Here is a 24,734-nt window from a genome sequence, read left to right as displayed (position 1 = left end):
CAGCATCATGAACATTGCATATTGGCCTCATTTGAATCTTTGTCAAATAGGTGACAATGGTAACTCATTATCTTAATATGCATTTTTGATTTCTAATGAGATTGAACATTTTTCAAATATTTACTCTCCATTTGTAATTTTCCTTTTATGAATTGTCTCTTTATATTTCCTGACCATTTGTTCAATTGCATTGTTCAAGTTTTTATTATTGTAAATAATTACTTATGAGAATTAAGTAATTATTCTGCCAAATAGAGCAAATTTGGCACCCAAGAATCAAGTAATTTTACTTGGAGACTTGAAACTGAAAATGAAAACTTTGTTAGGTGGTATCTATCTTTCTTTTTTTTTTTTCCTCATTAAACTTTTGTTTGAGGGGCACCTGGGTGGCTCAGTCATTAAGTTTCTGCCTTTGGCTCAGGTTATGATCCCCAGGGTCCTGGGATCAAGCCACACAATGGGCTTCTTGCTTGGCAGGAAGCCTGCTTCTCCCTCTCCCACTCCCCCTGCTTGTGTTCCCTTTCTCACTGTGTCTCTCTCTCTGTCAAATAAATAAATAAAATCTTTAAAAATAAATAAATAAATAAATAAATAATAAACTTTTGTTTTAATGGGTCTCAAAATTCTGTGACAGATTTTTGGTCAAGTTGTTTCCATTAAAAAGTACTGATTTTAAAAACGAATAACTTAAAACTAATAACTTAAATACACACACAAAAAAATCAAGTGGTCCACAAAACATTCTCCTTTCCTTCTGAGGGTTTTACAAATGCACTGTTATCATTAACCAGTCTTTTACTATAAAACCTAAATGGCCAATTGACACAAACCGTTCTGAGACCATTCTTCCACCACTCATTAAAACTGGGGTGGCAGGTATTGAGGATAATATTCATTTAGCTTTCTGAGCTTTCTGGGCAGACTTGGTAACCTTACCAGCTCCAGCTGCCTTCTTGTCCACTGCTTTGATGACACCCACATTAACTGTCTGTCTCATGTCATGAACAGCAAAATGACCCAGAGAAGGATAGTCAGAGAAGCTGTCAACATACATAGGCTTGCCCGGAAACATATCAACAATGGCAGCATCACCAGATTTCAAGAACTTGGGACCATCTTCCAGCTTTTTTCCAGAACGACGATCTATCTTCTCCTTCACCTCAGCAAACTTGCAAGCAATGTGAGCTGGGTCACAGTCCAGCACAGGTGCATATCCAGCACTGATTTGACCTGGCTGGTTCAGGATAATCCTCTGAGCCATGAAGCCAGCTGCTTCCATGGGTGGGTCATTTTTGCTGTCACCAGCCACGTTGCCACGATGAACATGTTTTACAGATACATTCTTGACATTGAAGCCCAGTTGTCCCCAGGAAGAGCCTCACTTAAATCTTCGTGGTGCATTTCAACAGCTTTACTTCAGTCGTAACATTGACTGGAGCAAAGACGACTGCCATGCCAGGTTTAAGAACACCAGTCTCCACTCGGCCCACAGGGACAGTACCAATACCACCAATTTTGTAGACGTCCTGGAGAGGCAGATGCAAGGGCTTCTCAGTTGGACGAGTAGGTGACAAAATGCAATTGCAATCCAGAGCTTCAAGCAGTGTGGTTCCACTGGCATTCCCATCTTTACGGGTGATTTTCCGTCCCTTGAACCAAGGCATGTTAGCACCTGGTTCCAGCATGTTGTCACCATTCCAACCAGAAATTGGCACAAATGCTGTTGTGTTGGGGTTGAAGCCAAGTTTCTTAATATAGGTGCTGACTTCCTTAATGATTTCCTCGTATCTCTTCTGGCTGTAGGGTGGTTCAGTGGAATCCATTTTGTTAACACCAACAATTAGTTTTTTACACCCAGTGTGTAAGCCAGAAGGGCATGCCCGTTCTTAGAGATACCTGCTTCAAATGCATCAACACAAGCAGCCACAATCAGGACAGCACAGTCAGCTTGAGATATGCCTGTAATCATGTTTTTGAGAAAGTCTCTGTGTTCTGGGGCATCAGGACATAGTACTTGCTGGCCTCAAATTTCCACAGGGAGATATCAAGGGTGATACCACGTTCACGGTCAGTTTTCAGTTTAGCCAAGACCCAGGCATACTGGAAGGAGGCCTTTCCCATCTCAGTAGCCTCCATCTCAGATTTTTCGATAGTTCTTTTGTCGATCCCACCACATTGGTAGATCAGATGGCTGGTAGTGGTAGACTTGCCCGACTCTACATGTCCAATGGCGATGATGTTGATGTGAGTCTTTTCCTTTCCCATTTTGGTTTAGGTTTAGCAGTAGTTGTATGACACCTGTGTTCTGGCAACAAACCTGTTGTGAAAAAACTAGGTGGTATCTATCTTTTTTTTTTTTTTTAGGATTTTATTTATGTATTTGACAGAGAGAGAGAGCACAAGCAAGGGGAGGGGCAGGCAGAGGGAGAAGGAGAAGCAGGCTCCACGCTGAGCAGAGAGCCTGACGTGGGGCTCCATAGCAGCACCCTGGGATCATGACCTGAACCAAAGGCAGATGCTTAACTGACTGAGCAACCCAGGCACCCCGATATCTATCTTCCATATAAAGAAGTGAATGTCACTGATTCAATGAATGGGTAGTAATGATAGCTTTGTACTGTGTCAACTTGGCTATGCTGAAGCCCCTTCTCAAAATATTATTTAAAAGTATCATTTCTGCTATGGTAGCAAAAGGCTACAGATGTCTCAGATCCTACACTGTCACACTGCACCAACCTGAAAAAAAAGATCTATTTCTTCAACCTGTGCTTCACTCTGATTGGAACAATTTAAGTCACATATCCACTTTGAGTCAATCCCTTGTCCTAAAAAAGAAAAAAAGCATTGATTGGTTTAGGCTTTAGTTAAGGGTCATTTATAGACTAATCACTGTGACAAGGTAAGTTACAAGATTGCAGTAGCAATAGCTAATCATGGATTTTCCCTGTCACCTGAAATGTGGCCATTTTATATTTTAAGTATGCTTCCCATTGCTTGTCATTTGGAGGGTCAATTTATCAAGTACTTGGGCAGACAATGAAGAAGTATCCAGAAGGCATTTTGACCATTTCCAGTTCAACAGGAACTATTAAACTGAATTATGCAATCCGTTAGAGTTGCCAGAGTTGTCAGAGACAAAAGACTATTTCTCATGGCAAGCACTATGGATCCATATGTCATCTCAGTAATAGGGACTCATCCTCTGATTTCTCTTCTGAGGCTATAGTTCATTTTTTTTTTAAGTTTTTTATTTATTAATTTGACAGAGAGGGAGAGACAGCCAGAGAGGGAACACAAGCAGGGGGAGTGAGAGAGGGAGAAGCAGGCTCCTCAGTGAGCAAGGGCCTGATGCGGGGCTCAATCCCAGGACCCTGGGCTCATGACCTGAGCTGAAGGCAGACGCTTAACGACTGAGCCACCCAGGCGTCCCTGAGGCTACACTTCAGAAAGAGACCCACAACAACTGTGTAACCTGACAGGTGAACTGTGCTGGGATGCTTTGATAGTTTACCAAGCTGCTGTTCGTTCTTTATCTTTAGATGAGTGTAACAGTACTGTTGTAACATGCATCCTTTTAATTTCAAGTCCTGGGGTGCCTGGGTGGCTCAGTCAGTTAAGTGTCTGCCTTTGGCTCAGGTCATGATCCCAGCGTCCTGGGATCGGTGTCCCCCATGCCCGCCCACCCCACCCCCCGGATGGGGGTTCCGTGCTCAGCAGGGAGCCTGCTTCTCCCTCTCCCTCCACCTGTCTGCCTACTTGTGATTTCTCTCTCTGTCAAATAAATAAATAAATAAATCTTTATTTCAAGTCCTAAATTCTCCTCCTGTTTAAAGAGAAATTGGAGTTGTTATTTTTACTTTCGGAAAAGCCATCCAAAGGAAAAAGACAACCCATGTAGAGGAAAAAAAGTAGGTCAAAAAGTAAGACTGGCCCAAATTCCTTCGCTATCAAGATAGGACATAGGAAAGAATATATATGCTTTTAGGTTCTATATCTCGACTGGGTGGTAACAAAGTGTGTTCACTTTGAGAAAACTTATCCTATGATTTGTGTGCTATTCTGTATGTTATTTCAATTAAAATCAGGGTTTTGTTTCGTTTTGTTGTTTTGTTTGGAGGGCATGCAGAGGGAGAGGTAGTGAGAGAATCCCAAGCAGGCTTCACATCTAGCACAGAGCCTGACACAGGGCCTGAAATCACAGACCAGAGATCATGACCTGAGCTGAAATCGAGAATTGGATGCTCAACTGACTGAGACACCCAGGTGCCTCAAAATCAGTTCTTAAAAAATCATATATTGGGGTGCCTGGCTGGCTCAGTCAGTAGACCATGTGACTCTTGATTTTGGAGTGATGAGTTTGAGCCCCACATTGGGTGCAGAGATTACCTAAATAAATAGATAATTAATTTAAAAAATAAATATCCTATATTGAAAGCTACCATTTATTTTTTTTTAAAGCTACTGTTTATTTCTTTTTTAAAAAATATTTTATTTATTTATTTGAAAGAGAGAGGGGGACGCTTGGGTGGCTCAGTCAGTTAAGCATCTGCCTTCGGCTCAGGTCATGATCCCAGGGTCCTGGGATAGAGTCCCATGTCGGGCTTCCTGCTCTGCGGGAGGCCTGCTTCTCCCTCTCCCACTCCCCCTGCTTGTGTTCCCTCTCTCGCTGTGTCTCTCTCTGTCAAATAAACAAATAAAATATTAAAAAAAATAAAATAGATAAATCTTTAAGAAAAGAAATGCCTCATCACCAACATTCTTAGTGGTCAGAAGTTATTTGTCAGGGTCTGTGAAGAGTTTGGGATTTTACTCATTGTGCAAACTAACAAACTCTTGTTACTATTTCATGAAGACTGCCAAAAACCATGAGACTCCTGGGGTTAGAGACTATTTCTCAAGGCAAAAGCAGTAACCGGAGTGTCAGTACAATGTCCACAAGGTTCCCCACACTTCCCAACTCCCAAGGGCAATATAGGTGGCTAGAAGGATTAAGTGGGTTGTGTTACAGGAGAGGACTGTTGAGCTGGGAGATTTCTCACTTTTATAGTCAGTGGCAAGTAGGCCAACTCATTATCTCAGCAAACACAACCCTCAAAAATGGCCTGGATAAAGAGCAGTCAGGGCTATGCATTCTTGGCATGACCTGCAAGGGCATGGACAGGCAGGGTCATGACCGATTGCCTATCCCATAAAATTGTATTGAAAAACACAGATAGCATTATCTGAGTCCAAAAATAATTCAGAAGAGTTGATCTGTCAATATAAAATCATTTTAGGAATACCTTCACCAAATTATTGAGCTGTTTTCTTTTTTATGATTGGCAGATACACATTTCTCCAATTATGAGAGACAGAGGCATACTGTATGGTAATGTAATTCTTTGAAAATAAAGCTGTAAAACAGTAAGAAAATTAATACATTATTAATTTTATATTAACTATCACTCACCTAATGCCTATGTAAGGAAAGGCTATCCACTTCCATATACATCTTGTACACGATATTCTACATGGTGAATACTTAGGTGAGGATGACACAAAACATTTAACATAGTTCTCACTGTACAGTTATTAGATTTTCACATGAAGACACACACATACACAACAGATAAATTTCTTAACTGTACAGCATGATGATTATATGCTATTCACTAAGTGGAAGTGGAGTATCATAAAGGTCTTCATCCTCATTGTCTTCATGTTGAGTAGGCTGAGGAGGAGGAAGAGGAGGGGCCGGTCTTGCACAGAGACACAGGGATGGCAGAAGCAAAGAGGTGGAGGAGGTGGAAGGGAGGCAGGCACATTCTGTGTAACTTTATGGAAATACATCATAATTTCTGTCTTCTTGCTCTTTCATTTTTCTAAAAATATTCTATGTGGTACCAATTTTTCTTCCACAATTTGCTTTAGTTTCAGTGCCCATATCATAGAAGGTCCATGTCATAAAGAAATCAAAAGCAGTCTCGAATAACCAGAACCCTTCTGCCTGATTGTCTAATGTCAGTTAGACATTTTGTCTGGCACTGCTTCTTCTGTCTTCTTCTTCATCTGCCATTTGTTTGGAAGTAATCATCTCTATCAAGGTGTTTTCTGTTAATTCCTTTGGTGGGATAGCTACTAGCTCTTGAATTTCTCCAGGATTCGTATCTTGAAAACTTTCAACCCCCACCCCCACCTTTTTTGCCATATCCAATCTCTTTCATTATTTTCTTGATTTTGTCTTAAATCCTGTGAAGTCAGGCACAACATCTGGAAGTTTTCTCCAGCAGGAATTTATTGTTTCAGGCTTGATGGCTTTCAACGCTTTTTCTATAACAGCAATAACATCTTCAATTGTGTGATCCTCCCAGACTTTCATGATGTTCTCTCTATCAGGGTTCTCTTCCATAGCATTGACAGTTCTTTCCATAGAATACCATGTGTAATAAGCCTTAGGGGTCTTTATGACCCCCTGACCTAGAGACTGAATTAGAGATGTTGTGTTTAGGGACAAGTAGACCACTTCAATGCCTTCTGCGTCGAACTCACAAAGTTCTGGGTTGCCAGGGACATTGTACAGTATCAAAAGAACTTTATTTATTTATTTATTTTAAAGATTTTATTTTTCTTTTTTTAAGATTTTATTTATTTATTTGACAGAGACAGAGACAGCGAGAGCAGGAACACAAGCAGGGGGAGTGGGAGAGGGAGAAGCAGGCTTCCTGCTGAGCCGGGAGCCCGATGTGGGACTCGATCCCAGGACCCTGGGATCATGACCTGAGCCGAAGGCAGTCACTTAACCAACTGAGCCACCCAGGCGCCCCTAAAAGACTTTATTTATTCATTTGAGAGAGAGAGAGACAGAGAGCACAAGCAAGGGGAGAGGCAGAGGGAGAAGCAGATGCCCTGCTGAGCCAGGAGCCCGACATGGGGCCCGATCCCAGGACCTGGAGATCATGACCTGAGCTGAAGGCAGACACTTAACCATCTGAGCCACCCAGGCGCCCCTCAAAAGAACTTTAAAAGGCAGTCCCGGGGACGCCTGGGTGGCTCAGTCATTAAGCGTCTGCCTTTGGCTCAGGTCGTGATCCCAGGGTTCTGGAATCGAGTCCCACATTGGGCTCCCAGCTCAGCAGGAAGCCTGCTTCTCCCTCTCCCATTCCCCCTGCTTGTGTTCCTGCTCTCGCTATCTCTCTGTCAAATAAATAAATAAAATCTTAAAAAAAAAAAAAAAAAAGGCAGTCCCTTACTAGCAAAGTACTTCCTGACATCAGGGATGAAGCATCAATGGAACCAATCTAGGAAAAGCGTTCTTGTTTTCCAAACTTTCTTGTTGTACAATAAAATACTGGCAGTTAGTGTTTATCTTTTCCCTTCCAGGCTCAGGGATTAGCAATTTTATAGATAAGGGCAGTCTGATCATAAACCTGATTGCATTTGCACAAAACAGTGAATTTAACCTATCCTTTCCTATCTTAATCCTGGTGCTCTCTCCTCCCCCTTACTAATAAATGTCCTTTGTGGCATTTTTTTCCAGAATAAAGAACTTTTGTCTGCATTAAATGCCTTTTAGGCAGATACCCTTTCTCCTTGTTGATTTTAATATAATCTGGGAATTTTTCAGCTTCCTCTTGGTTGGCAGAAGCTGCTTCTATTATCTTTTAAGTTTTATTTTTTACTTTAGCGATCTCTACACCCGTGGGGCTTGAACTCATGATCTCATGCTCTTCCAACTGAGCCAGCTAGGCACCCTTATCTTGGTATTTTTTAAGCCAAATCACTTTCTAAAATTATCAAACCATCTTTTGCTGGCATTAAAGTCTCCAGCGTTAGATCCTTCGCCTTCCTTTTGCTCTAAGTTATCATTTAATGACTTCACTTTTTCTTGAATCATTTTAGTCTACAGGTATGTCTTTTTTTTTTTTTTTTTAAGATTTTCATTCGAGAGTGAGCAAGCCAATGAGCAAGGGGAGGGGCAAAGGGAGAGGGAGAAGCAGACTCTCCCCTGAGCAGGGAGCCCAACGCAGGACTTCATCCCAGAACCCCGAGATTACAACCAGAGCCGAAGGCAGATGTGTAACCAACTGAGCCACCCAGGCGCCCCTAGTTATGCCTTTCTTATGGCAATCCTGCATGCACATAAAAGCTGCATCTTCAATACAAGATAAAAATGTATTTTGCAAAAAGTGCAAGGTTATCGTGCCTGCTGGTGTAGCTGCAGTGTTTGCTTTGTGACTTTTTTTTTTACAATGGTCTTTACACTGGATTATCTTGAAATGGTGGGTAACCACAGTTGCAGACCTCATGCTATGATACATACCAAGCAATTCAACTTTTTCTTGTAATATGAATTTGCTTCTTGAGCATTCTTTCAGCATCACTAGTGGCACTTTGTACTGGTCCCCTAGTGTTATTCAAAGTTTATGGGATAGCACTAAATATGATAAGAAATGCGGAAGAACCATGAGAGAGCTCTTTTTACTGCATTATGCAATTTACTGGAGACACAATTGCTTGCATGATTAGCATCACTTGGCATTTTAAGCAGATACTCCCAACATTTGAGCTGCAATAGAAACAGGTGAGCTACTAAATTATTACAGAAGTATAGCATGTACTGCAGTTAATTTTAGGCAATTTAATACTGCATTTTTGTTTACATCTGGACTACAAATGGTGTCATGTACGATCTGTAAGTATGTCCGTAAGTTTTGATAAATTTTAACTTTTTTTTTTAGTGATCTCTACACTCAAACTCACGACCCTGAGATCAAGAATCGCACGGTCTTTCAACTGAGCTAGCCAGGCACCCCTCTGATTTTATGGCTTTTTAAATACTATTTTAAAGGAGTATTTTAACATTTTTGATTGTTGCTAAAAAATTAGAAATGCAATTGATTTTGTAGGTTGACCTTGTATCCTGTGATCTTGCTAAACTAACAGTAGTTCCAGCAATTTTTCCTACTTAGTGCTATTTTCTTATATTCTATAGGATTTTCTGCATAGGTAATTGCCCATGGATAAGCTCACGTTTACTTCTGCTTTTCTAATTTGTATGTCTTAAATTTCTTTTGTTTACCAAATCACAATGATCAGAACCTCCAATACAATTTTGAAAAGAAACATCCATATTTTGTTTCCAACTTTAAGGAGAAAGTGTTTAGTCTTCTATCATTAGATGTGATTTTAGCTGTACATTTTTCATAAATGTCTTTTATCAGGCTGAGGAAGTTCCCTTCTACTTTTTATTTGCTGAGAATTTGATTATGATGTGCTTTGGTGTGACTTTGTATCTGTCCTGCTCTGGGCTCATTATGTTTCTTGGATCTATGGGTTTATAGTTTTCATTACAGCACAAGGAAGTGAGTGGTAAGCAAGGAAGGGTGACAGATATAGTGGACTGATGTGAAATGCAGTGTGCCTAGCATTCAATTCTTTAAGCACTTCTTTCCAGTTCTGTATGGTTTGGGTGATGATCCTATACCACCATACCCCAAGACTGAGTTCATGATTCAAGCTGAGTTAATCAGAACCCTTCTTAGGACTTCTCTTGTTGACTATACCTTTGGGTTAGAGTGAACAGATAAAGTAACTTGACACTGCCTTGACATTGCATTCTCTCAGGAGGTATGGAGCAAACTGTCTGCAGACACAGAGAATAAACATGAAAAGAAGAGCCAAAATGACCTAAGAAAGCCCTGAAGATATCCAGGCTCTGGGACTAGCCATGTGGAAGTAGCTCCATATTAGACTTCTTAGTTTTGAAGGCTAATAATAAATTCTTCTTTTGCTTAAACTAACTTAAAGTCAAATTTTTATTTTTGTCAACTGCAATAAAGTCCTAATGCCAACCAGGAATTTGGAATTTCTATTGAGGGAAAAGGTGGGGGTGTAATATATTTAGGTGTACATTTTAAAAAGACCACTTTGACCGTAGTGTGGAAAAGGAACACAGAAAGGGTCAAATGAGAGGCAGGAAGACCACTATGACATTACTGCAGGCATCTAAGTGAAGTAATCTCATTAAACTCTAAAAACCCAAAATAGTAAGATAATTGAACAGATAATGGTGGATATTAAGAAAACAGTCTTGCTTAGAAATTGGTGACTGATTGTATTTGGAAAGAGAGGGAAGAATTTAAAAATACCCGTATTTTGGAGCTGAGATTTCATTTTTTTTTTTAACAAATCCATTTAAAAATATGGAACGCTTCACGAATTCAGATAATAAAGACTTAAGTAGAAAATAGAGGAGGAGGGGGGCACCTGGCTGGTTCAGTTGGTAGAGCATGCAACTCTTGATCTCAGGGTCATGAGTTTAAGCCCCATGTTATGTGTAAAGCTTACTTAAAAAAAAAAAAGAGGGGCGCCTGGGTGGCTCAGTCATTAAGCGTCTGCCTTCAGCTCGGGTCATGGTCCCAGGGTCCTGGGATCGAGCCCCGCATCGGGCTCCCTGCTCCGCGGGAAGCCTGCTTCTCCCTCTCCCACTCCCGCTGCTTTGTTCCCTCTCTCACTGTCAAATAAATAAAATCTTTAAAAAAAAAGGAAAGAAAAGAAAATAGAGGAGGAGGAGGAGTGGGCAGATTTCAGGGAGATAGGAATGAACGCAGATCTGGTCACATTTTGACTGAGGAGCTTTGGAGGTCATCTAAGTGAAAATGTTCATTACACAGGCAGAAACTCAGGTGTGGGCTGGAGATATAATACTCCTAACTCCTGCATGGTAAATTGATTAATCTTTTTTTTTTTTTTTTGAGAGAGAGAATGAGAGAGAGAGAGAGAGAGAGAGTATGAGAGGGGGAAGGGTCAGAGGGAGAAGCAGACTCCCTGCTGAGCAGGGAGCCCAATGTGGGACTCGATTCCAGAACTCCAGGATCATGACCTGAGCCAAAGGCAGTTGCCCAACCAACTGAGCCACCCAGGTGCCCTAAACTGATTAATCTTAAAAAGAGTTCGTCTTCCTGACAGGAGCTTCCTAAATGCAAAAAGCATAACCAAGAGTTTTAAAACAAAATTTTAATTTAAAACGTCATGATGCAGTTTAGAAATGTTTATTTGCAATGAAAAAAAGTAAAAATAATAGTATTGTTAAATATTTGAAGTGTAGAACAAAATTGAATAAAAATAGATTATTTTTAATAATATGATTATTATATTATTATTATAGCAGAGAAGTGTTCTTGTAAGTTTTTGGATTTAAGAGTCTTATCACTTAGGGGCACCTGAGTGGCTCAGTAGGATGAATGCCTGCTGGATCAAGTCCCGAGTTGGGCTCTCTGCTCAGTGGGGAGTCTGCTTCTTCCTCTGGCCCTCTCCCCTCTCGTGCCCTCTCTCAAATAAATAAAATCTTTAAAAGAAAAAGTCTTATCATTTAGCTTTAGTCTTCTTATGAGGAAATTTTTCCTTTTTAAAGATTTTATTTATTTGACAGATAGAAAGCCAGAGAGGGAACACAAGCAGGGGGAGTGGGAGAGGGAGAAGCAGACTCCCTGAGCAGGGAGCCTGATGCGGGGCTCGATCCCAGGACCCTGGGACCACGACCTGAGCCGAAGGCGGATGCTTAACGACTGAGCCACCCAGGCGCCCCAAGAAATTTTTTTTTTAAGATTTTATTTATTTATTTATTTGAGAGAGAGTGAGAGAACACAAGTAGGGGGAGTGGCAGAGGGAGAGGGAGAAGCAGGCTCCTTGCTAAGCAAGGAGCCGGATGAGGGGCCCAATCCCAGGACTCTGGGATCATGACCTGAGCTGAAGGCAGGTGCTTCATTGACTGAGCCCCCTAGGTGTCCTAAAAAATTTGTTTCTTAGGAAAATGAAAGTTTGAAGAGTTTAAATGATTCACTAGAAGACTAAAAAATATTCTGGAAAAAAAAGCTTTATTAAGAGAATTTAAATGAAGAAACTGATAGAAAATGAAAGAAAATTATGTGCCCTTTCAAGACCTTTACATTCAATATTCCAGTTCTTCATTTTCTTGATACAACTGTATCACTATCATAATTTTTCCTCTCATGAGTAAGAGGAAAAAAGAGGTGGGAAGTATCCTGAGGAAGAGAATGAGCAATCTGTGAATCCTGAGACTGAAATTAACTATATAACATAAACGTGGAGGAAATGCAAGTGATTAGCAGAGAAGTGTTCAATGAAAAAGTCACTAGTAAGTCACATATGTTATAACTAAAGAAATGTTGAACATCCATCACATGCATTTCAGGGTCAATATCCCATACCTTGCACAGTTACTCAAAATAGATTTTTCTCTTCTTTCCTGACCATTTTGCCAAATGAAAATGATCTACCTAAAAAAATTTGTCACAATCAAGATCTTCAGTGACTCGTCATTGCCTACGATGAATGCACTGTTTCATAAATAATGTTCAACTTATTATTCGTTGCCTGTATATGTTTAATAGTCACTATAAAGAAATAATGTGTTGAATAAACAAGTACAAGATACATTAATACAGTGGATAAATGTGCTAGAACAATGCTACTCCAAGCTTGATCCACTGACCACCAGTATCAGCATCACATTAGAGGTGGAACATCTGTTTTAGCAGGTTATCCAGGTGATTCTTACAAATTACAAGTTTTAGAAACACTGTTCTAGAGAGCTAAAAAGGAGGGGACCTAAGTTCTCTTAGGGATCTCACCCTCCCAAGGGTATGGAAAACATCTGCTATGCAGCTGGAACTGTTAAACCCTCTCAAAAGTGCTCTGTGATAAAAGGAACAGGGTTCAGATGTCTGACTCCTAAGGACCATTTAGCCATGCTAGCTTACAGTCCTTTTAAAAGATGTAGCTTCAATATTGTGAGTTGAGTATATTTAACATATATATTAATATGCTTGGGTGTAAATGGGCTTAAAAATATATATATTTATAGCAGAATTGGAGTCACAGCTAAATAACATTTAAGCAAGACTTTCATTTTAAGTAGACGTAACAGAATTTTAAGTTTACAGATTAACAATGCATAACTTACATTCATTTTACATATTCAAAAAAACTGAACTTAAGGAACTGAAAGCTGAAAAATATGAGAGGTAGTGGTACCTAATGAGTGACATTTTGACAGTCTATTAAATATTATGTATTAGATTACAGGAAAAAGGGAGCTAAATTCTAAGAGAATAAATACAAAAAAGGTCAACCTATGATCTTGGGAAAAAACGGGAAGGAAAATTATTTTCAAAATGTACTATAAAAATTGTTAAACCTGCTTCAATGACAATAAGCAGAAGGTAATTACTCTTGATGGCATAACAGGTGAGAGTAAAGAAGTCCATGTCCTTGCTTTTTTGTTAGTCCTGGTCATTCCCACTCTATTCTCCTTCCTTGTTGTTGCCATGACTTGGTTTCGTTATTCCAATTTGTTGAAGACTAAAAACTACATTACTAACAATTTTACTTTATATATTGTGCCTTGGGTAAAACTCATTTGTTGTGGTTACTGATTGGGAGGAAAAAGAATCAAACAGGGAGCAAATTCCCAGATGAGGCTTCTATGCTGGTTTGGTGCACACACTTTGAGAACCACTGCTTTAATGCAGTCGGTAATCAGTCACAAGGACTGGTAGGTAGACACTAAATGGAAAACAGTATCTCCTTGTGTAGGTTTTTAGGACATAGAATATTAGTTACACGTTTGCCACCTGCTCAAAAAACAGCCAAGAATATCTTCAAGAATTACAATTGACAAAATTAGTAGGTAGAAGAAATTTCTTTCCAAAGATGAACCCAAACCTAAATGATTTTTTAAGAGACAGTGTTTATTTGCCTATATTAGGATTACTGTAGAATCCAGTGTTATGGGACTTGCTCAGCTAGCCTATTTAAGTTTTGATATCAATATCCTTGGACTAACTTGAAAATGAATAGTATAAATTCAAAATTTCTGCCTTCATTAAATTAAAAATAAGAATTTCTAAATGTTTTTATCTTTGTGTTAAGTAATCTTATTTCACTTGTTTTTTAAACCTGATTATTAAAAAACAAAATAGTAATAAAAATAATTCATCTGGCAAATGTACTGTTTGTAGATATTAGCCACTTGTTAAAAACACATTTCTATTAAAATTGTTCTTAAATTCTTAGATTTAAAGCACCTGATATCTGGACCCAACTGAGCTTTTATTTTACAGATTAAAATGCATGGACGACAATACATTACAATAATTAATGAAGCCGTTCTAGTTTAGCCTGGAGAGATTTAAAATTTCCCGTGATGGCTTGTACTGCCACTGAAGAGCTCATAGACTGAAGCTCAACCAGATAACCACAAATGGCATCCAGGCACAGATTCGTAAATCTTCTCCTGTAAAGGAAAAGATACCTGATCAACTATTGATACATTTAGAAACATTTCCTCCTGTAAGACTTCTCTCCAACTTCTGCTAAACTTATTATAGTCCCAGAAAGAGCAAGGAGCATACGATTAAGTAAATGGTAAATAAATGAAAACAGACAAGAAATGCAGGGGGTAGGTGAATTACCACATGACCACCATACTCCTTTGGAAGATTATAATGGGAAGGAGGCAGTAAGGATGATTCCTTAAATTAATATTAAATTATTTACATTCTTTTGGTCTTTTCAAACAAATATACCTTCTAATGGTCAATAATCTCAAAGACATAACTGAATTGCCCTAGATCACTAATTCAATGCAGAAAGAGTTTAGAAGTAATTCAAAAATTACATCATTTACCTATAGAAAGGATTCAGGATGGGGGGTGAAAAATGGAAAAAACTCTAACCTTTCATACATGCTGATATCATTCAAATAGTTAATCTCCATATCTTCCCCCATTCTAACTTTATTGCTCAGATACTTATTAGAAAACATTTAAGCTTTTGCCATAACACAATACCTAATTCATAGTTACCTCTCACAATTTAAAACCTGGCTAGGATTCTCAACATATCTTGCCAACAGTACATGTATACAATCCAAAAGGTGCAGTGGCTTCTTCATTCTGTTCCAGAATGGATCCTATAAAGAAAATATAAGTCACGAGTTGTAAAGCAAACTGTGTCAACTGATTTTTCAACCATTTATGTTATTAGTTAAACCAGTTATCAGAGTCCCAGGCAAAATTTCCCAATATTAAAATAAGCATTTAACGCAGGAGCACTGTGACACTGGGTGTGCTGACGGTTCTCACTATTCTGTGAGGACACCTGCAGATTGAAAGTGAGGGGATAGAGAACCATAATCATGCAAATGGACATCAAAAAAAAAAGAAAGAAAGAAAGAAAGAAAGAAAGAAAGAAAGAAAGAAAGAAACGAAAGCTGGAGTAGCCATGCTTACATCAGACAAACTAGATTTTATTTATAAGATTTTTGTTATTATGTATTTATTTGTCAGAGCACAAGCAGGAAGAGCTGCAGGCAGAGGGAGAAGCAGGTAGGGAGCCCGATGGGGGATTCAATCCCAGAACCCTGGGATCATGACCTGGGCCAAAGGCGGGTGCTTCATTGACTGAACCACCCAGGCGCCCCCAGACAAAGTAGATTTTAAACCAAAGACTGTAATAAGACATGATGAAGGGCATTTTACCATAATAAAGGTGTCTATCCAACAAGATCTAACAATTGTACATATTTATGTCCCTAACTTGGGAACAGCCAAATATATAAACCAATTAATAACAAACTTAAAGAAACTCATTGATAATAATACAGTAACAGTAGGGGACTGTAACACCCCACTCACAGCAATGGACAGATCATCTACAGAAGATCAACAAGGAAAAAAGGCTTTGAATGACACCCTGGACCAAATGGACTTCACAGATATATTCAGAGCATTTTAACCTAAAACAGCAGAATACAGATTCTTTTCAAGTGCACATGGAAGATTCTCCAGAATAGATCACATACTGGGTCACAAATCAGGCCTCAAAAAGTACAAGAAGACTGGGATCATACCATGCATTATTTTCAGACCACAATGCTATGTAACCTGAATTTGGAAAGACCACAAATACATGGAGGTTAAAGAACATCCTACTAGGGGCGCCTGGGTGCTCATTCAGTTAAGTGTTTGCCTTTGGCTTAGGTCATGATCCTGGAGTCCTGGGATAGAGCCCTGCATCAGGGAGGCTCCCTGCTAAGTGGGGAGCCTGCTTCTCCATCTCCCTCTGCCCCTCTCCCTACCTTGCGTGCACACTCTCTCTCCACTCTCTCAAATAAAGAAATAAAATCTTAAAAAAAAAAAAAAAAGAATATCCTACTAAAGAATGAACCGATAAGCCAGGAAATTAAAGAAAAAAAAAATACACGAAGGCAACTGAAAATGAAAACATGATGGTCCAAAACCTTTGGGATTCAGCAAAAGCAGTCATAAGAGGGAAATACATAGCAGTACAGGCCTACCTCAAGAAGCAAGAAAAGTCTCAAATATACAATCTAACCTTACACCTAAAGGAGCCAGAAAAGGAACAGCAAATGAAGCCTAAGCCAGCAGAAGAAGGGTAATAATAAAGCTAGGAGCAGAAATAAATGATATAGAAAACAAAACAACTAGACCAGACCAATGAAACTAGGAGCTAGTTCTTTGAAAGAATTAAGAAAATTGATAAACCCCTAGTGAGACTTACCAAAAAGAAAACAGAAAGGACCCAAATAAATAAAATTACGAATGAAAGAGATCACAACCAACACTGCAGAAATACGATTATAAGAGAATATTAGGAGCAATTATATGCCAATAAATTAGGCAATCTGGAAGAAATGGATGCATTCCTAAAAACATATAAACTACCAAAACTGAAACAGGAAGAAATAGAAAATCTGAATAGACCCATAATCAGTAAAGAAATTGAATCAGTAATCAAAAATCTCTCGGGCGCCTGGGTGGCTCAGTTGGTTAAGCGACTGCCTTCGGCTCAGGTCATGATCCTGGAGTCCCTGGATCGAGTCTCACATCAGGCTCCCTGCTCAGCAGGGAGTCTGCTTCTCCCTCTGACCCTCCCCCCTCTTATGTGCTCTCTCTCATTCTCTCTCACACAAATAAATAAATAAAATCTTAAAAAAAAAAAAAATCTCTCAACAAACAAGAGTCCAGGGATGGATGGCTTCCCAGGGGAATTCTACCAAACATTTAAAAAAGAATACCTATTCTTCTGAAACTGTTCCAAAAAACAGAAATGAAAGGAAAACTTCCAAACTCATTCTATGAGGCAAGCATTACCTTGATTCCAAAATCAGACAAAGACCCCACTAAAAAGGAGAATTACAGGGGACTCTTGGATGGCTCAGTCAGTGGAGCATTGGACTCTTGATTTCTGCTCAGGTCATGATCTCAGGGTCGTGAGACTGAGCCCCGCAGTGGGCTCCATGCTCAGCGCAGAGTCTGCTTGTCCCTCTCCCTCCCCCCTCTGCCCCTCACCCTGCTCGCGCACTCTCTCTAAAATAATAAATAAAATTTTTTAAAAAGGAGAATTATAGACCAATATCCCTGATAAACATGGATGCAAAAATTCTCAACAAGGGGCTCCTGGGTGGCTCAATTAAGCAGCTAACTCTTGATTTTGATTCAGGTCATGATCTTACGGTCCTGGGATCAAGCCCTGCATTGGGCTCAGTAGGGAGTCAGACTGAGGATTCTCTTTCTCCCTTAGCCCCTTCCCCTGCGCATGCTCTCCCTCTCTCAAATAAATAAATAAATAAATCTTAAAAAAACAATTCTCAGCAAGATACTAGCTATCGGATCCAACATTACATTAAAAGGATTATTCACCACAACCAAGTGGGATTTATTCCTGGGCTGCAGGGGTGGTTCAATACCCACATATCAAGCAATGTGATAGACCACATTAGTAAAAGAAAGGATAAGAACCATATGATGCTCTCAATAGGCGCAGAAATAGCATCTGACAAAATACAGCATCCTTTCTTGATAAAAACCTTCAAGAAAGCAGGGATAGAAGGAACATACCTCAACATCATAAAGACCATATACAAAAGACCGACAGGTAATATCATCCTTAATGGGGAAAAAAACATAGCTTTTCCGCTACGGTCAGGAACAAGACAGGGATGTCCACTCTCACCAATGTTGTTCAACATAGAACTGGAAGTCCTAGCCTCAGTAATCAGACAACAAAAATAAATAAAAGGCATCCAAATTGGCAAGAAGTCAAACTTTCACTATTCACAGACGACATGATACTCTATGTAGAAAACCCAAAAGACTCCCCCCAAAAATTGCTAGAACTGATACAGGAATTCAGCAAAATTGGAGGATATAAAATCAATGCACAGAAGTCTGTTGCATTTCTATACAGCAATAATGAAACAGGAGAAAGAGAAATCAAGGAATCGATCCCATTTACAACTGCACCAAAACCCATAAGCTATCTAGGAACAAACCTAACCAAAGAGGTAAAAGATCTGTACTAAGACTATAGAACACTTATGAAAGAAATTGAAGATGAAACAAAGAAATGGAAAAACGTTCCATGCTCACGGAATGGAAGAACAAATATTGTTAAAATGTCTGTATTACCCAAGCGATCTACATATTTATGCAATCCCTATCAAAATAACACCAGCAATTTTCACAGAGCTAGAACAAACAATCCTAAAATTTGTATGGAACTAGAAAAGACCCCAGATAGCCAAAGTAATGTTGAAAAAAAGAAAACCAAAGCTGGAGACATCACAATTCTGAACTTTAAGCTGTATTACAAAGCTGTAATCAAGACAATATGGTACTGGCACAAAAACAGACACACAGATCAATGGAACAGAACAGAATGCCCAGAAATGGACCCACAACTATATGGTCAACTAATCTTCAACAAAACAGGAAAAAATATCCAATGGGAAAAAAGTCTCTTCAACAAATGGTGTTGGGAAAATTGGACAACTACATGCAGAAGAATGAAACTGGACCACTTTTTTACACCATACAAAAAAATAAATTCAAGGAACTTCCTGAAGATCTTCTGCATGCAGATGGCATCACCCGGAGCATGAGCTGCTTCACGAGGGTACTGAAGACAATGGCCAAGAACAAACTAAGAGGGCAGAAATCCAGGAATGTATTTCATACAGCCAGCCAAAAAAACTTTAAGTCTAAAAACAAAGCAAAACCAGTTACCACTAATCTTTTCTTTAAAAGATTTTATTTATTTGAGAAAGTGAGAATGAGAGAGAGAGAGAGAGAGAGAGCACATAAGAGGGGGGAGGGTCAGAGGGAGAAGCAGACTCCCCGCTGAGCAGGGAGCCCTATGCAGGACTCAATCCCGGGACTCCAGGATCATGACCTGAGCTGAAGGCAGTCGCCTAACCAACTGAGCCACCCAGGCGCCCTACCACTAATTTTAAGAAGATAAACATTGTATATGTGCTGCCGAAGCGAGCACTGAAGATAAACATTGTGAATGATGAAAAAATTAAGAGTGAATAAAGCTTTTGTAGATATACAAAAGGAACTTGCCCATTTCTCAAAAGGCCTTTCCTTTGAACCCTTGCAGAAATAGCTGATTCCTCAGCAGTGTCATGAAAATGAACCAGTTAATGTTGATGAAGTGACAAGATTAATGGCTCAGTTGTAATACACTGGAGATACATCAAATACCCCCAAAAGACCAATAAATTAAATGTTTTATACAGTTAAATAAATAATTAAAAAAAAAATCAAAATGGACGAAAGACCGAAATGTGAAGAGAGGAATCCATCAAAATCCCAGAGGAGAACACAGGCAGTAATCTCTTTGACCTTGGCCACAGCAACTTCTTACTAGACACGTCTCCAGAAGCAAGGGAAAGAAAAGCAAAAATGAACTATAGGGATTTCATTAAGATAAAGTTTCTGCACAGCAAAGGAAACAGTCAACAAAACGAAAAAGCAACCAATGGAGTGGGAGAAGATATTTGCAAAGGACATATCTGATATAGAGTTAGTATCCAAAATGTATAAAGAACTTATCAAAGTCAACACCCCAAAACAAATAATCCAGTTAAGAAATGGTCAGAAGACATACGAATGGCTAACAGACACATGAAAAAAGCTCAACATCACTCATCATCAGGGAAATACAAATCAAAACCACAATGAGATACCTCCTCACACCTGTCAAGAGGAAACACAGGTACCTAAACAGGAAATTTACAAGCTCTACAAAGTGGGTTATTTTTCCTAAATAACATCACAATGCAGTTTTTAATGATTTTCAAATATTAACCATGACCAGATAGTTTAGTAACCATATAATATTAAATGCTTATTTTACTGCACTTATTTTTTTTATTTTCTTCTTGTCAGCTGTGATACCCCTTTTACTTTAAACCTATATAGACTTAGTCTGACTAAACCAGCAAAGAATCTTAATTCTCATTCTGGCTATACCAATAACTAGCCATGTGACTTGAGTAGGTTATTCATTTAAAATCTCTGCCCTTGTCAGATGCTCATTTCCTATCATAGGTTCATTTTGAGGCTTAAATGAGATATACAAGTGCCTTGTAAAGCACTGCATAAATGTTTTGATGGTGTTACCATAAAAGACATGATATAGGTCAACAAGGTTTTATTTGGATCTTTTATCTTAGAATAAAAATTATAAAATATATAGTCTGATAAGGTTCAATAAGGTGAGAAAGATTTTTTTTTAACTGAGGTATAACTGAGACATAACATCGTATCATTTTCAGGTATACAACATATGATTTGTTATTTGTAAATATACAATAACAAATCAGTATTAGACATAATCACCATAGTAAGTCTAGTTACCACGCATCACCATCACAATTGCAGTTTTTTTCTTGTGGTGAGGAAGATCTTTGAGCACTGATATTTTAGATAAAGTTATAGGGAATAAATACACTATTATTTTGTTCTTGTAAAGCAAATGGTGATTCTTAATGTAATGGGCTTAGCCTATTACACAAAGAGTAAAGCAAATATGTTTACTAAGAAATATTTGATTTTTATCATAGATATACAGCAAAGCAACTCATTATCAATTTTAAAAATCTAAAGTATGATAATTTCTTATATTCAAACAATGAAGCATATTTCTGATGTAATTTTATCAGATGATGAGACACTTATAAACATACAATCAAAATATTCTTTTAACTAAAAAAGGTTTGTTAACTTTAAATTATTTCATTTTATTTAATATTTTCCTTACCCGTGATTTGAACAAGTGATCATATACTTCCAATAGTCTAGGTAATGGCACTCCAATCTCATTCATTGTCTGTATTACAAAACCTACATCCCAGTTCAAAGTACAAACTTGCTGCTCTAAAAACTGCACAATAAAATCTGGAGAGGGAAAAAGATCAGAAATTAGAATTGTTAACTCTTCCCGCCCCCCCCCCCGCCCCACTTACTGAGATAAAATAGCCATACATTGTGTAACTTTAAGGTATAGAACATGATGATGTGATACATCTATACATTGTGAAATGTTTACTCCGGTAAGGTTAGTTAACAGGTCCTTCACCTCACTTCATTACTCTATTGTTGGTACAGAATTGTTAAGTCCCGGGGAGCCTGGGTGGCTCAGCTGGTTAAGCTGCTACCTTCAGCTCAGGTCATGATCTCAGGGTCCTGGAATTGAGTGCTGCATGGGGCTCCCCACTCAGAGGGGAGTCTGCTTCTCCCTCTGTCCCTCCCCGCCCCGCTTGTGCACTCTCTCTCTCAAATAAATAAAATCTTTAAAAAAAGGAAACCAATTTTCAAAAAAAAATTTTTTATAAAAATAAGTGATATATCAGAATAGGCAAATGTATAGAGATATAAAGTAGATTAGTGATTGCCTAGGGCTGGAAAGTGAGAAGGAATAGGGAGTGATTGCTAATAGGTACATGGTTTCTTTCTGTGGTGATGAAAATGGTCTAAATTTAATTGTGGTGACTGTTGCACAACTGTGAATGTGCTATATAATTTAAAGCTATTAGGAAAAAAAACTACATTTTGGTGAGTTTGGAAAATACAGAAAGGTACATGAAATAGAGACCATTCATAATCCCACTATTGGAGAGGACCCACTGAATCCTCAGTTTAACAGCTTTTCAGAAAAGAAGGGTTACTGCATCCTGATTTTAGAAATATTAAATGTGTGGTTTTTTTTTTTTAAGATTTTATTTATTTATTTGACAGAGAGAGAGATAGTGAGAGCAGGAACACAAGCAGGGGGAGAGGGAGAAGCAGGCCTCCTGCCGAGCAGGGAGCCCTATGTGGGGCTCGATCCCAGGACCCTGGGATCATGACCTGAGCCAAAGGCAGACACTTAACGACTGAGCCACCCAGGAGGCCCAATATTAAATATGTTTTTAAGTGCCTCACCCCCTCAGATGTGTAAGTTATTTATTTTGATGGTTCTAATTTTAGCCCCATTCTCACTTTTTACTACCTGTCATATCGTAAGTAAGATCGTAATAGTAACAATCACATTCATATTTATGATCCTTGAAATCTGCGACTGACCAATGTGCATATCCACAGGCAAGAAGAATCACTGAAAAGACTGCCAGTCACTGAACCTGCAACTATCCCAGAATCTACCATACAAAACTTTGGCGCAGGTGATCAAATTTCTAAAAACTCTAAATTTGTTCTGGTTTGAAGCCCCCTGGGGCTTGTTTGCCATTGAAAGATGGACCAAAGAAGAAGAAAGGCCTCTTCTACCCTAAACTTTACTAGGCTCAAAAATTAAAAATCTAAGTCGAAGCAGAAATACCCTAAAAAAAAATTATGTATAATGTGGCCTTTTTATTATTAAAACTATTAAGCTTTAATTTTTTCTTTTTCTCATTAATGAAATAGCATGGCAGTTTTTTTTTTTTAAGATTTATTTACTTGAGAGAGAGAATGAGAGAGAGAGAGAGAGAGAGAACGTGAGGGGGGGAGGGTCAGAGGGAGAAGCAGACTCCCCTACGAGCAGGGAGCCCTGATGTGGAACTCGATCCCGGGACTCCAGGATCATGACCTGAGCGGAAGGCAGACGCTTAACCAACTGAGCCACCCAGGCGCCCCAGAGTGGCAGTTTTAAATACTATACTTACAAGATTATAATGACTTTATTTCTTGCCATTTCCGGAAAATAAGTCATAAATCAGAGATGGTCCTATAAAAAAAGTCTCTATCCTCATTAAATAAACAATTTAATGTTATGTTGTGAGCATTTTCCTGGTTCTCAACATTTTTCAAAGATCCCGGGTGCTTAACATCCTACTTTACGGATATATTTATGTTGATTCTATTCTTTTATTTTTTATTTTTTTAAGTAGGTTATAAGCCCAGCATGGAGCCCAATGTGGGACTTAAACTCATGACCCTGAGATCAAGGCCTGAGCTGAGATCAAGAGTTGGATGCTTAACCAACTGAGCCACTCAGGCACCCTGATTCGATTGTTTTACAACTGAAGAAAACATTATACATCGGCAAATCTCTAATAATTAGAGTCATATACATAACAATTATAGTAATATAGCTGATTAAAGGGTTCAAAAAATTGCATTTTTAACACAATTATTTGCTTTTTTAAAAGATTTATTTGAGAGAGAGAGAGTGTGAGCAGGGGGAGGGTCATCACAGGGAGAGGGAGAATTCTAGAGCTGAGTATTTGGGTCAGCGGGTAGCCCAATGCAAATCGGGGCTTGATCCCAGGACCCTTAGATCATGACGCCAAAATCAAGAGTCAGCCACACAACCAACTGAGCCACCTAGGTGCCCCAAATATTTGTTATTTTTTTTTTTTTTTAAGATTTTATTTATTTATTTGAGAGAGAGAGAACACATGAGAGGGGATAGGGTCAGAGGACGAAGCAGACTCCCTGCTCCGCGGAAAGCCTGCTTCTCCCTCTCCCACTCCCCCTGCTTCTGTTCCCTCTCTCATTGTGTCTCTCTCTATCAAATAAATAAACTCTTAAAAAAAAATATATATATATATAATAAGAGCAGTTGAAGCAATCACAGATTGCCCATGCAGAAAAACACTAGCCATTTTTCTTTCCTCTTTAAACTTGTAGAGGGTTACCAACAATATAATCATTACCGTCTGTTAGCACTATTCCCCAGACAGATATATAAACTTACAAGGTCAAAGAAGGTTTCATACCTAACTATTTGTCAACAAATTCTGTTATCTTTGGAGGTCTTTCTGGAGAGGTAGAATTAAACAGCTGAGCTAAACAGCAACAAAGGAACAATTCCACCCTGAAGAACATTATCTTTCCATGTCAATGAAGAAAACCATCAAAAGAAAAAACACAACACCCACAATAGCACTTAAGGTTACTGCTTACCTAAAGGAAAGAAGCGAGGTGTGCCAGCATAAATTTTGCCAAGGAGCACAACCTTGAGACTAAGAGCATGCATTCTATCTGAGGAGCTCAACGCTACACTTTCATTCAATTCTGCAAGAAAAAGACATGCCATTAGAAACCCAAACTGTTTTTAATGTGCAATTGTTTAAATTGGCTATTTTATTCTATTTCAAGGTACAAAATAGCCTACAAATGATATTCTAACATAATGAGCAGATACTGTGTTTCTGTTAGTGTCTGAAATACTTTCCTCTTACCAGACACTGGTTATAGGATTCTGAGGAAAGTGTCTCAGAATCCCTTATTAAGAAGTACAACCAAAAATGACACATCCTTTTCTCAGTCCTCTCCAATATAAATTGAGGACATTCTCTAGAGGACCACCCTCCACCACATCCAGGTACCCTCCACTTAGCCTCTACTTAGGTATATACAATTTTCATGAGCTCTAGATGT

At 38.8% G+C, this 24,734-nt stretch overlaps 2 protein-coding genes and 1 pseudogene across 3 annotated transcripts in view; 1 reads left to right on the top strand and 2 right to left on the bottom strand.

The window, feature by feature from the left end:
• Positions 1–877: 877 nt before the first annotated feature.
• LOC110586109 lies at positions 878–3,034 on the bottom strand (annotated as a pseudogene).
• An 8,811-nt stretch (positions 3,035–11,845) lies between these two features.
• NUP155 (nucleoporin 155) overlaps positions 11,846–24,734 on the bottom strand; it is a 64,956-nt gene continuing 52,067 nt past the window's right edge. The window contains exons 32-35 of one of the 2 annotated variants that reach the window (XM_021696282.2): positions 24,258–24,368; positions 21,133–21,269; positions 14,868–14,974; positions 11,846–14,296 (exon numbers count right to left, since the gene is read on the bottom strand). In XM_021696282.2, coding sequence (XP_021551957.1) covers positions 14,158–14,296; positions 14,868–14,974; positions 21,133–21,269; positions 24,258–24,368 — 494 coding nt within the window. In that variant the 3' untranslated portion in view covers positions 11,846–14,157. The remainder of the gene's footprint in view (positions 14,297–14,867; positions 14,975–21,132; positions 21,270–24,257; positions 24,369–24,734) is intronic. The other variant, XM_044916947.1, reaches the window with a different exon arrangement.
• Positions 18,994–19,548, top strand: LOC110586119 (ribosomal biogenesis factor-like). The gene is made up of 2 exons (XM_021696269.1): positions 18,994–19,131; positions 19,474–19,548. The coding sequence occupies exons 1-2, from the start codon at positions 18,994–18,996 to the stop codon at positions 19,546–19,548; spliced, it is 213 nt and encodes a 70-aa protein (XP_021551944.1).

Source organism: Neomonachus schauinslandi, chromosome 7 (assembly GCF_002201575.2).
Source record: "Neomonachus schauinslandi chromosome 7, ASM220157v2, whole genome shotgun sequence".
NCBI classification, from domain to species: Eukaryota; Metazoa; Chordata; class Mammalia; order Carnivora; family Phocidae; genus Neomonachus; species Neomonachus schauinslandi.
The sequence above is the reverse complement of the archived record's forward strand: the minus strand, read 5'-3'. Positions and strand labels throughout refer to the sequence as shown.